The sequence below is a fragment of the Salvelinus namaycush genome, chromosome 8, assembly GCF_016432855.1.
Source record: "Salvelinus namaycush isolate Seneca chromosome 8, SaNama_1.0, whole genome shotgun sequence".
Taxonomy (NCBI): Eukaryota; Metazoa; Chordata; class Actinopteri; order Salmoniformes; family Salmonidae; genus Salvelinus; species Salvelinus namaycush.
In genome coordinates, this window is record NC_052314.1 from 61,764,486 (window position 1) to 61,776,159 (window position 11,674).

Genomic DNA, 11,674 nt, shown 5'->3' on the forward strand with positions numbered 1-11,674 from the left:
CCTACACAATGTGAATTCTCTGTGTAATATGTTCCATACATAGTGAAACAGGTTGGTATTGCAGTTGGAATAACATAAACAGTGACAGATGAGGACACAGTGTAGTGAAAATGAAGCTAGTGGAAATGCTAATAATCCCACCGAGCTAGGTCACACTCGTACCGGATGAGAGGGGGGGGGGGTAGAGAGGGAGAGGGAGGGGAGTGTGTGTGTGTGTGTGTGTGTGGTGTGCATGAGTGGGAGTGTGATTAACAGGGTCTCAGCCAGTGACTTCACACCATTCCAACATGCCAATTGAGTCTTAGTGCTGGTTATGTCTGTCAGCCTTACAGGTGTATACCAGTCAGTGCTCCAGTTCTTTTTTAAAGGAAGAGAAAACTAAAAACCGAATGGAAAACACAGAGGTCCAGCTTCGCTTGGCGTCAGCGGCAGCATGTTGGGCCTTTAATGAGAGATGAATTGCAAACGAGGTCACCCTCCTAGTTGGTGCTTCCCATCAAGCACCTAGTGAAGCGGTGGATGTTGAGTGTAGCTACACACTCTAATCATGTAGCATTTCAATGAAAGTCAAACATTGAGTGAAATACGGAAATCGGTTAAATGATCTCAACGAATCTCAATGTTTGACACAACGTTTTGACTTCATTTAAATGTCATCATAAGTGCAAATTCATAACTCTGGTATTCATGTATGTAGGTACTGTCCAGTATAAATTCAGAAGTTCAATGTTTGTAAGATAAATGAGAAAAAGTCATTGTTTTAGGGAAAACAACTGCAGTCTATGACATGGTCAGCTAAACTAGCCTGGTCCCAGACCTCTTTGTACTGTTTTGCTAACTCCTATGGTCATTTTTGATACAACATTGATCATGGGAGTTGGCTATACAACACAAACAGGTCTGGGATCAGACTGAAGCTAAACAACCGTTCTTGTGTGTGAAATAGTAAGGTACGTGAGGGAGATAGAGCTCACCACGGTTCCTTGCATCATTAGTTATGGTGAAGAAGATTGATAAGAGAGGAGATGGGGGGGGAACCACACCGTCAGGTACGAGCAGATGTAGGTCATTGTTGGCTGTACAACATGTACATGGTGCTGATGAGTACAACTTAGCACAACCTTTTTCCTCACATGAGTCATTTTTTCCCACGCATACACACACACACACGGACGCGTACACACACACACGGACGCGTACACACACACACGGACGCGTGCACGCAAACACGCACGCACGCACACACAAACAGGAAGTGACTACTACAACAAAGGAAACAGGGGGTTCTTTTAGTATATCCAAGGCTCAACAACAAATAAAATCTACAAATAAATAGCATTTTATTCACAGTTGAACACATCCACACCTTATGTATCCATTCAAAGAGAAACGAAAAGATATTGACGAAAAGCTGGAAGAGAAAGCCCCCCCCTCCAGTACAGTTAGAGTAGATGTATAAGAGGCTTCATGTTGCTATGAGTCCAGACCAGTAATGGTACACTACTACAACACTACAAACATATGGTTCTGATTAAGACAGAACAGATTGGATTTGGAATGTCTTGCATAAACTGGTTAGTAGTATTGTGTTAGCCGGGAATCCTGAGTTATGAATCTCATTTGTCTCTCAAATGACCCCTGTGCTCGTGCAAAATGGCTGCTGTTACAGCCGGCTACCAGAAACTACAGAAGGTGAGCCCGTAGTGAGTCTGGTGTGTGTGTGTGTGTGTGTGTGTGTGTGTGTGTGTGTGTGTGTGTGTGTGTGTGTGTGTGTGTGTGTGTGTGTGTGTGTGTGTGTGTGTGTGTGTGTGTGTGTGTGTGTGTGTGTGTGTGTGTGTGTGTGTGTGTGTGTGTGTGTCAGAGGGAGACAGGAGGGGGTGAAATTGCTTTAGTGAGCAGTAATAGCACATCAACACAATAAGACAAACAGTGACGAGAAACCAGACTCACAGACAGTCTTAGTACATTAGTCTTCCACAACAGTATAATGATTTTTTCCTTCATTTCATTTTGCAGGAGATTGATTATGGATATTGGATAAACAAAAACGAGAAACAAGGGGGGGTTCTGGGTAATGGCCGTTAGCGTTTGAACGTGAGCCGATAGCTTATATCTCGATCAGTTTGTGGGGATTACCATGTATGGACTTGTTTGTCCGGACTTTGAAAGCAAAGAAGGATAATATCACTCATGTTGGATTTCTCCAATTCCCACACGTTGAAGCTGTACTCTCATTTTACCCTCTGTAGGGTTTCTGTAAGGTTTCTATCTCCGGTGCTTAGCGGTGGACAATGAGAAAACGCCTGGCCGCAAAGCACAGTAAGCACAGTGGATTAACTATGTGTTTGGTGTCACCATGTCTCCCACACCTCAGGATTACACAATGAGATAGACACCCAAAGGACGATAGGATAGACAATGGGAGAGAGGAGGAGAGGGAGAGGGGGAAGGGGGTGGAGGTTGGTGTGGGAGAGGTGAGGTGAGGAGTACGGCTTTGAACCTGGCCCTTGGAGAGAGGGGGGAAAAAGAGTGAGAGAAGAAAGGGGGTGAGTGATCAGAAGTGAGTGGTTATGGAAAGAAGAAGAGGAGGAAGAGGAGGAGGAGGGGGAGGAAAAGAGAGAGGGAAAAAAAGAGTGGGAAAGTCTATCCAAACACTGGACAGGGAGTGTAGATAAGGGTTGAGATGAGTGGAAGAGGTGGAGAGGTACTGTAACACAACAGGCCCTGACTGAGGATCAGACAATCCTGCCCTCTCCTCTCTCCTCCATGGTTCTCCAGCAAGGTCTGTCCTGAGAGAGAGAGAGAGTAAATACAACCCATATTTATTTTATTTATTTTCCCTTTTGTACTTTAACTATGTGCACATAACATGACATTTGTAATGCCTTCATTATTATGGAACTTTTGTGAGTGTAATGTTCACTGTTAATTTGTATTGTTTATTTCACTTTTGTTTATTATCTAATTGACTTGCTTTGGCAATGTTAACATATATTTCCCATGCCAATAAAGCCCATAAATTGATATTAAAATTGAATTGAGAGAGAGAGAGAGAGAGAGAGAGAGAAAGAGACAGAGATAATCAGAGAGAGACAAAGGGAGAGAGAGAGAGAGAGAGAGAATCAGAGAGAGAGAGAGAGAGAGAGAGAGAGAGAGAGAGAGAGAGAGAGAGAGAGAGAGAGAGAGAGAGAGAGAGAGAGAGAGAGAGAGAGAATCAGAGAGAGAGACATATGAGAAAGTTATATGGCGAACTTCAGCAATTCACACAAACAGTAGTGTGTAGTATGTAGGGATGATCAATGAGGTGATTGGGGAGAACAGGTGCTGAGTGACAGGGGCTAAGGGAGTGATGATTACTACAGATAACTATTATGGATGAGAGAGAAACATGGAAAAGGGAGGAAGGGAGGACAGAGGCGAGGAGAAGGGAGTTGTTGAAGGAAAAGAGAAAGTTCCCAAAACAGGTCTGACCCAATACAGGTAGTTTGACAGATATGTTTGAATTCAGTCATTGTTTATGATAAATGTTTAGGATTTTGCTAACTTGTGATCGAGTTGTGTTTTGACTTTGACTTTGAGGTTATTGATCCTGACTCACAGATAAAACTGAGGAAATTCAGAATTAACAATTCTAAACACTAACTTAAGTGGTTTCCAGTCACGCAATGCTACCCTAGCCATGTTCACCTCCTTGAGCTACCTGACCAGCACTGGCCTCACTACTGACTGACTATAGCAGAGATAATGTGTTGGAGTGTGAGAGAATAGCTGCCTCTGCAGCTCTGTCTCACTTTATGGATTCTACACATTCACAATATGAGGAGAGAACTTATCGCATCCTATATACAATTTGCCATTATACATTACAAGGTGATTTTATAGATGTATTTGAGTGTTTCTAGTCTTTAATCAATGTCTTTGGCAAATAAAATGTAGAACAAAAAAAGAGGGAATATATGAATGCCTATGTATGCCGTTTTGAAAGGGGGTTAATTTAATGAACTTTTAGTTGAGTGGTTTGAATAAATAAAAAGGTTTTGATTTTTAGTCTTCTCAATATTATCATTGGTTCTCTGTTGAATGACGTGCTTGTTTTCCTTCGTTTTAAAATATGAATACATTAAAAGTGTATTCCTGCATTATATTTCATGTCGTCAAACGTTTGCCACGATGTGTGCGGTATTGAAAATCTTTCTAACGTTAATATTTCGACAACCACTTAACTAGTACTCATGTTCTTGTGTATAATTTATAATTGATGAGTAATTGCACAGTGAACACGAGCCAGGCCCTGGGCTTTATGAGGATAGGTAAACAATAGTTATATCAATTTGGCTTAATCAAAGATGTAAAAAAAGAAAATACAAAACACGTATTTTAAATGGCCTAATTAATATATAATATATAGCTAATTAATTCACGTGCATTATGTATAAGAGGGCCTATAATAGGGCCTATAGTAAAAATACTATTCAATTTAATTTAGGCTAGCTAGCCTGCATGCGCACAATGCCAGGGATCTCTGCATGGTTCCTCTGATGTTTCGCATCAAGCCTTTTGTTCCAATAAATGAACTTTCTCACATCGTCCTCCTGTATATTAGACATGACAAGCATTCGCAATAACAAGCGCCAAGCATTTCAAAGCGTATTTATGGGATTTAAAAGGTGGTTCTAAATGGCTGTAATTCATACGAGCAGGTGAGTTGTATTAAAATCTCGTAAAAGTCCCTTAAATCCAGCTTTTAGCCTGTTCTCTATCAGTCGACATTTCGGATGAGCTTAATGCCTAAATAAATTAAGTTAAGGCGGTTGTTACGCTTACCTTCTTAGGCCTACCTACATTAGGCTATAGCTCAGACCATTGCTGCTGTTATGGGTCATGACGGAGAGAGAGAGGTGATGTGAGCTTGTTACTGGGGTCAACAACGATAACGGCCAGCCCTGCTGTAAATCCAACCAACGGGACATTGCTGGATTGGGCAATTTTGGAAATAGCCAAATGGTTCGCTAATGAGACCTCATGAGAGCTTGTATGGAGGAGAAATGGAGAAGTGCCCGCTTTTCAACCTATTTCACGTATTTTTAGGGCCTATAGGCCTATATGTTGTGCATGTTGTAGGCCTATATGGGCTTTTATACTAGTTGTAGGTCTTAAGTATTGTGGCCATCCAGGGAGGCATTTTAGTCTGTTTGTGTTTTGAGGTTGTTTTGGGATGTCAAAGAAATTCTCACAAAAATTTTTTTATTTATTTCAAGGTTTATTGCCCATCCTACAAATAACTGACACATTGTATGAGTACAGGATATTCGAATAACTTCTCAATATTTTCCTATAAAGGTTATGGGTTATTACCAAGACCTGTCAGATCTCTACATTTGTTTTGTTTGTTTTTACAGATTATTTGAGATTATCTTTGTAATGAAAATGGCTATATAAAATAAACATAGTATTATTACCATGATTAGGCAATACAGAACTATTATTATTTTACGTCCTATTATTTTGAGATGTCTACATTTGTAGGGCTATTTTGCTTAATTGCATGGAAAAAGTGAGTTTTTGTTCATTGAATTAAATTGTCACGCAAATAGCACTCGTAATGACAATCCCCAGTCGTCGGTTGAGTTCCGCCGAATGTACGTCACGTTCATCAAGCACTTCTCTCACGCTCAAATATTTGGCTCTGCATAACTTGTATTTATTTTTACGAAATTCAGTGTCAGCTTCAAAGGAAATCAGAGAGGAGAGGAGGGGTTTGTGACAGGAGTCTGAACAAGTGACCTATAGGCTAATTGTGTGTCATTAACTGGAGACTGGACGTATCTAAATTACTTAAAGAACTTCCATTCAGCCATATTAATTACACTCCACCACCCCCACATACAACACTTAAACAAATATAAATCATGGCCCTTCTGCCTTCCTTTTGAGTTTGGGAATTTTTTTTCTTTTACACATTCTCTCTCCTTTTCTCTAGTCAGACACACATATCTAGGCTACACATACACACACACACACACGCACGCACGCACGCACGCACGCACGCACGCACACACACACACACACACACACACACACACGCACGCAAGCACACACACACACACACACACACACACACACACACACACACACACACACACACACACACACATACACACACGTTCAACATGCGGTGTGTGGGCTGAATAAGATATGCCGAGGAAAGTCCAAATAAAACAACTCGTCTATTCTGACCCCCATATGGTCTGCAGTATTGTTCTACAGAATAAAATGGGTTTTACCTCATAGCAAATGTAATGGTTTCTCTGTGCAATTTAGTCCGTTTCATTTACTAAGGCATCGTTAATGAGTATCGAACTGTATCAAAATACGCATGGTTCATTTTTAAGCCAATAGCCTAGACTACGTGTCAATTTCTTATGAGTTACCATGCAATGATACACTTGGTCTTTCGCCAATTGAGATTACCATAAATAAATATGGGCGTGACCATCAACAACCTCGAGTCTAAATAAAGGTTCAAATGAGCCCTGAAACAAAATGAGTCGAGTATTTAAATGAATTGTTTACCTTATCAGCAATCTGTGCGAACCAGGCCTACTTTGCTTTAAATTGCGTCATCGGTTGGGTTCTCCCTGGTCATTCAAGCCTATCGGTTTATGTATTGGCCTATTCCAGTACTGGAGGAAGGTCCTATGAAGTGTTGGCCTAGGGTTAATCTCTCTATTATATTCATATTTGCACCAAAATAATGCTATAATGAAATAGGCATTATTTATTTGCAATGTAATGAAGAATTACAATTTAATTTCACATAGATATATAGTGTTTATATGCTAATATAGCAAACGCAGCCAACATTCTCTAGCCAGTCAGTTGTTTCGATGGGCGAAATATATTATACAACAAAAAGTAAATACATGTCAAAGCTGTGCATATCATAGAATAGTATGTTGTATTTAAAATCTATATATATATATTTTATACATTGTGAGAATGGGCCAACATAATTCAATTACGTTTTGCCTCTCATTTTACTCTCAAAATGACTTTACGCATAGTTTGCTATCGAATTGATGGACGTTTAGCCAAGTGTGCAATGATCGCTAATCGAGCAACAGTGCATGTCAGGTAAAGTCAATACATGTCGAAAAAGTGCAGTATTTATTTCTACACAGATTAAATATGAAATGATTCTGTTGTTTGCTATTCGCATAATTTTGTTGTTTATGAGACACAAGGTAGGATCATGCAATGGAGTTAATAATTGTTTTGCACGAGTAATAATGCGCTTGGTTTATTGATAAGGGACTTGGCCTACTTGAGACAGATCAAATATAGACTTTTAATATGAATACGAAAAAGTGTCAGATGTGAAAATCATAGGCTACTGTGAATAATATTCCTGTTTAACGATATCGAATCGCCTTTCCATGCACGTACAATAAATGCATTGCTGCATTGATGACCGAAATAATCGACCCTACAACCCCACAAAATGATGTAGGCCTATTTCCTTGAAAGCTAACTTTTACATCAAGACAAGACGAGTTTCATGAATAAATTAATCAATCATGCGATTGACGTTTAGGCCTACGTATTTTTGTTGTTGTTGAGTAAAATCAAACGTGCAAACCACAAATAGTAATAGCCTACCACTAATCATAGGCCTATCATTCTTAAAATTAGCCTACAACAGCCCCTAACGTTGACATTTGAAGGCAAACAAACGTCCATACCTCTCATTTTGTTGATGATTTTATAATTTCAATAGTCTAATTAGGCGGTGTATGGATTTTTCACAATCTTAATGTCATTAATAAAATATGTCGAGGCTGCCAATGCTTAAGAGGGGCCTTTGAAATGTAGGAGCGAAAACACCCAGCAATGTAGGTTATGTCCCTCCTCCTCTAAGACGTGATTGGCTCAGAGTGGTCTTGACGACATATATTAACCCAAGTCGTTCTAAAGATGAAGCTGTGACATGGAGATCAAACGGATGAATTCTGGTTGTGTGCTCAACTGAAAGGCTGTGTATTGCGTGCAGTGCACACTATAGCAGCTGGGATTTAGAACTTTTTTGTTATCTGGCGCCCTATTTAATGAATTTGGTCTGGAATCCATAAAGCGTTTGGAGGGGAAAAGCTCGACCCGAAGTGCTTGAGGACGCAGTTCATCAGGCGAAACATGCACTGTCTGTCTCCGTAATGGAAAAGAAGGAACTTTCTCACGTTGGAAATGGACAAATTATGAAAAACGTGTAAGTAGCTGACACCATTCTTCTATATTCCACACCATAGACCAGCAAAACAGAAAAAATAACGTCTCTTTAACGCATGCATTGCTGAAGTTTCGTTTAGGTGTCTATATTGGACAAATATAAATAGCAGTGCTTTTCAAATGACCAACTGAACCAAGTTACGTTTTATGAGAATAGCCTATTTTCCTAAAATATTTTGGAGAACCTGACATTAATCGGAGAGCGCGAACGCGTATTCGTTTCGTGGTTCGTTAGTAGCACCGTTTTTGGTCTACTGCTGTGTCGCCATGAGTTTAGTTGGTGGATTCCCTCACCATCCAGTGATGCATCATGACGGCTACTCCTTCGCGGCAGCAGCAGCTGCAAGCCGCTGCCACGAAGAGAACCCCTACTTCCACGGTTGGCTGATAAGCCACCCGGAGATGTCTCCCCCAGACTACAGTATGGCACCCTCGTACAGCCCCGAATACTCCACCGGGGGCCCGGCGTTAGACCACGCACACTACGGAGGTGGTATCCCCGGGGCTGGCGTCGCTGGGATCGGGATGGGACCTCGGCCGGTGAAACGGAGACCAACGGCAAACCGAAAGGAGAGGCGCAGGACTCAGAGCATCAACAGCGCCTTCTCGGAGCTCAGGGATTGCATCCCCAATGTTCCTGCGGATACTAAGCTGTCCAAAATAAAGACCCTCCGGTTGGCTACCAGTTATATCGCCTACCTCATGGACATTCTGGACAAGGACGAGCAGAACGGCGACGCAGAGGCCTTCAAAGCGGACTTCAAAAAGACAGAAGCAAAGGAGGAGAGGAGGAAGAAAGAAGTGGTAAGACAAATTCGTAATTTCAGTTATGCATGCTTATGCAAACACAGAGTAGCCTCCTGCAAGGCTTGACATTATAGATCATACATTTGCTTATTATCTAGGTTTGTAGTAGCCTATGCTGTGAAACTCAATAGGCTACAACCTTAAGGCCTATAATATCACGACATATGCGACAATAATACTGGTTTTATGGAGACAAAGTTGCTAAATTATACCTGTTCTAAACTGGCGTTATAAAATACTGTAAATATATTATAATTTTCATAATAATTTAGTAATAACAACTTCAGGCTCCCACACCACAGTAGGCCGAATAACAGCCTTGAATGCCGGAGAGAAGTGGTGATAAGTGGCAAGAAAGTAGTATTTCTCGACAACAATAACATACATCTGATTTTTCCTTGTTTCCAACAGAGTGACGTTTTGAAAAACACAGCGAGCAGCAATGACAAGAAAACCAAAGGAAGGACTGGTTGGCCGCAGCATGTCTGGGCTTTGGAACTCAAACAGTGAATATCCTTCTTCTCCTCTCAAAAAAAGACTTGAAATGATGAAAAAGTCTTCTTCTAGGCTTTTATTTGTACTCTCACGTTATTTAATGGAATATTTATGTGCAATTGCCGCTACGGAGAGTGGATATTTGAAGAAAAAAACATTCCATTTTTAAGAGGAGGAGATACAACACCCTTTGGTAAGGGACTTTGTCATTGTCTGATGTTGTTGGTTGGATGTTTGTTGTTGTCCCAAGAGTAAACCAAACAGAAATATTGGACACTATGGTGTATGTGAAGTCGTTCTCAATCTATCCCTATCTCTCTTTCTATCTCCATCTATCTCTCTTTCGATATAAATATCAATGGTGTTTGGCCGATGTTGTGGTTGCAGTTCAAGCGAATGTTTTATTTGAGAAAAAGTAATGAAGTGTTATGTTGTCATTTTTGTGGTCGTATACAGTATTTGATAGTGTTTTAAACAACTGTTAGTCCACTCAATTGCACTTCCGTCCAGAGACGTGGAATTTAAATAATATTTGAGATGTAAACAATGTAATTAATTCAATAAACCACTGGGGTTTTTTTTAAACAAAGTCAACCACCTTGTTGCATAATTAAAGTGAAAATACGAGGCAGACTTTAAAGGGTTTATTCTATACCAAACTCATTCAATGTAAAATATCGCTTGCAAGGTATGACATATTCTTCAAAAAACATTTGCGTCTTAGCAGACAAGGTAGCTTTTTCCCTCGAATAGAAATAAAAGTATGATATAGCTATAGTAAAAATTAAATCATGCATGTTCTGTTTGATTAGAGGTAGCCTAGGCCTCAATTTGATTTCAAACTAAGGTCTATAGGCTTGCCTGGGCTCTCCCTTCCCGAGTCCTGTCAAACAGCGCTCACGCGATACATCCACAACAGCTCCTCAAGTAGAAACAGAAACATACCCACGCACAGGAGAAACTGTCTGTCTCGTGTTTGTAGCCTATTAGAACATGCGGGTTCTGACATAGGTGATCGTGTAGGAGATAAAAATAGTCTAAGAAACAGCTTATAATGAAACTAAATATCTATTTGGGTGGATAGAAGATTCATGTGTAGTGCGCCAGACGAATAATTACTTTGTGGTCTTTTCGGTCAGCAATAAGCTGCCATAAGGGTAAATTATATTATTGTTTATGTTCATAGGGGCTATGACCAATTCAACAGAATCACCAGGAAATGTATCCATGCTTCAACAACATGTAACACAGCTCACTGTTGTCATTTTCCTCCTTGATTACAGGCATCTTATTATTATCATGACGAGTATTATGATGTATAATATTATTAGTAGGCTGTTGTTACAGACTGTTATTGTTAGCCCTATCATTTAGATGATTGCTATTACATGCTAATTCCTCATTAACAGCCCTGCTAGTAGTGTAATATTGGTACCTATAGGCTAGTATCGTTGTTGTTGTCATTCAATATCACCAGGAAGAAATAAACAAATAGACTAAGTGCACACTACTAGGCTGCACTATCTTGATAATAAGGATTGTGGGCCTACTAATAGGCTAGTATAGTGGAATAATTACTCAACATTGAGACCACCGAGTTAACCACAAGTGGTATATACTCAACAATTACAATGTTTATTGCTGCTAGTGACTCCATTTTCCATGTTATAAAGTGATTCTCTATTTTAAATATGTTTCTAGTAACTGCATAATAGCTATAGGCTACTCTAATTTGATGGTCTAAGTAAAAAAAAAACTGGCCTTTCTTTAGGCTCCATGACCAACCCATCTAAAGATGTAAACATGGTGGCAGAAATAGCATATATAGGCTTGAAATTCCATTGGTTAATTATGGCATTCCACTCTTCTAGCCCAAAACACAAGAGGACGAGACAGAGTGGAGCCGGGAAAAAATGTGGATTTTGACGTTAAAAGCTGGTTGGTCCGAGGAAGGTAGATTGTCGAGGCTCGAGAGAGAGGGCCCAGCTATCGGATGTTCGTGTGATTGATAGCGTGCCTATCAAAATGCGGCGCTGAAGTGCCTTTTTAGGGTTGGGGGTTGAGGGCGGACGATGAAACCTGTAACCTT

At 40.3% G+C, this 11,674-nt stretch overlaps 1 protein-coding gene across 1 annotated transcript; it reads left to right on the top strand.

The window, feature by feature from the left end:
- Nucleotides 1-7,994: 7,994 nt before the first annotated feature.
- On the top strand, nucleotides 7,995-10,174 carry LOC120051995 (heart- and neural crest derivatives-expressed protein 2). The gene is made up of 2 exons (XM_038998873.1): nucleotides 7,995-9,087; nucleotides 9,502-10,174. Exons 1-2 carry the CDS (start codon nucleotides 8,551-8,553, stop codon nucleotides 9,598-9,600), a joined length of 636 nt encoding a protein of 211 aa, XP_038854801.1. The 5' UTR covers nucleotides 7,995-8,550; the 3' UTR covers nucleotides 9,601-10,174.
- Nucleotides 10,175-11,674: the final 1,500 nt, after the last annotated feature.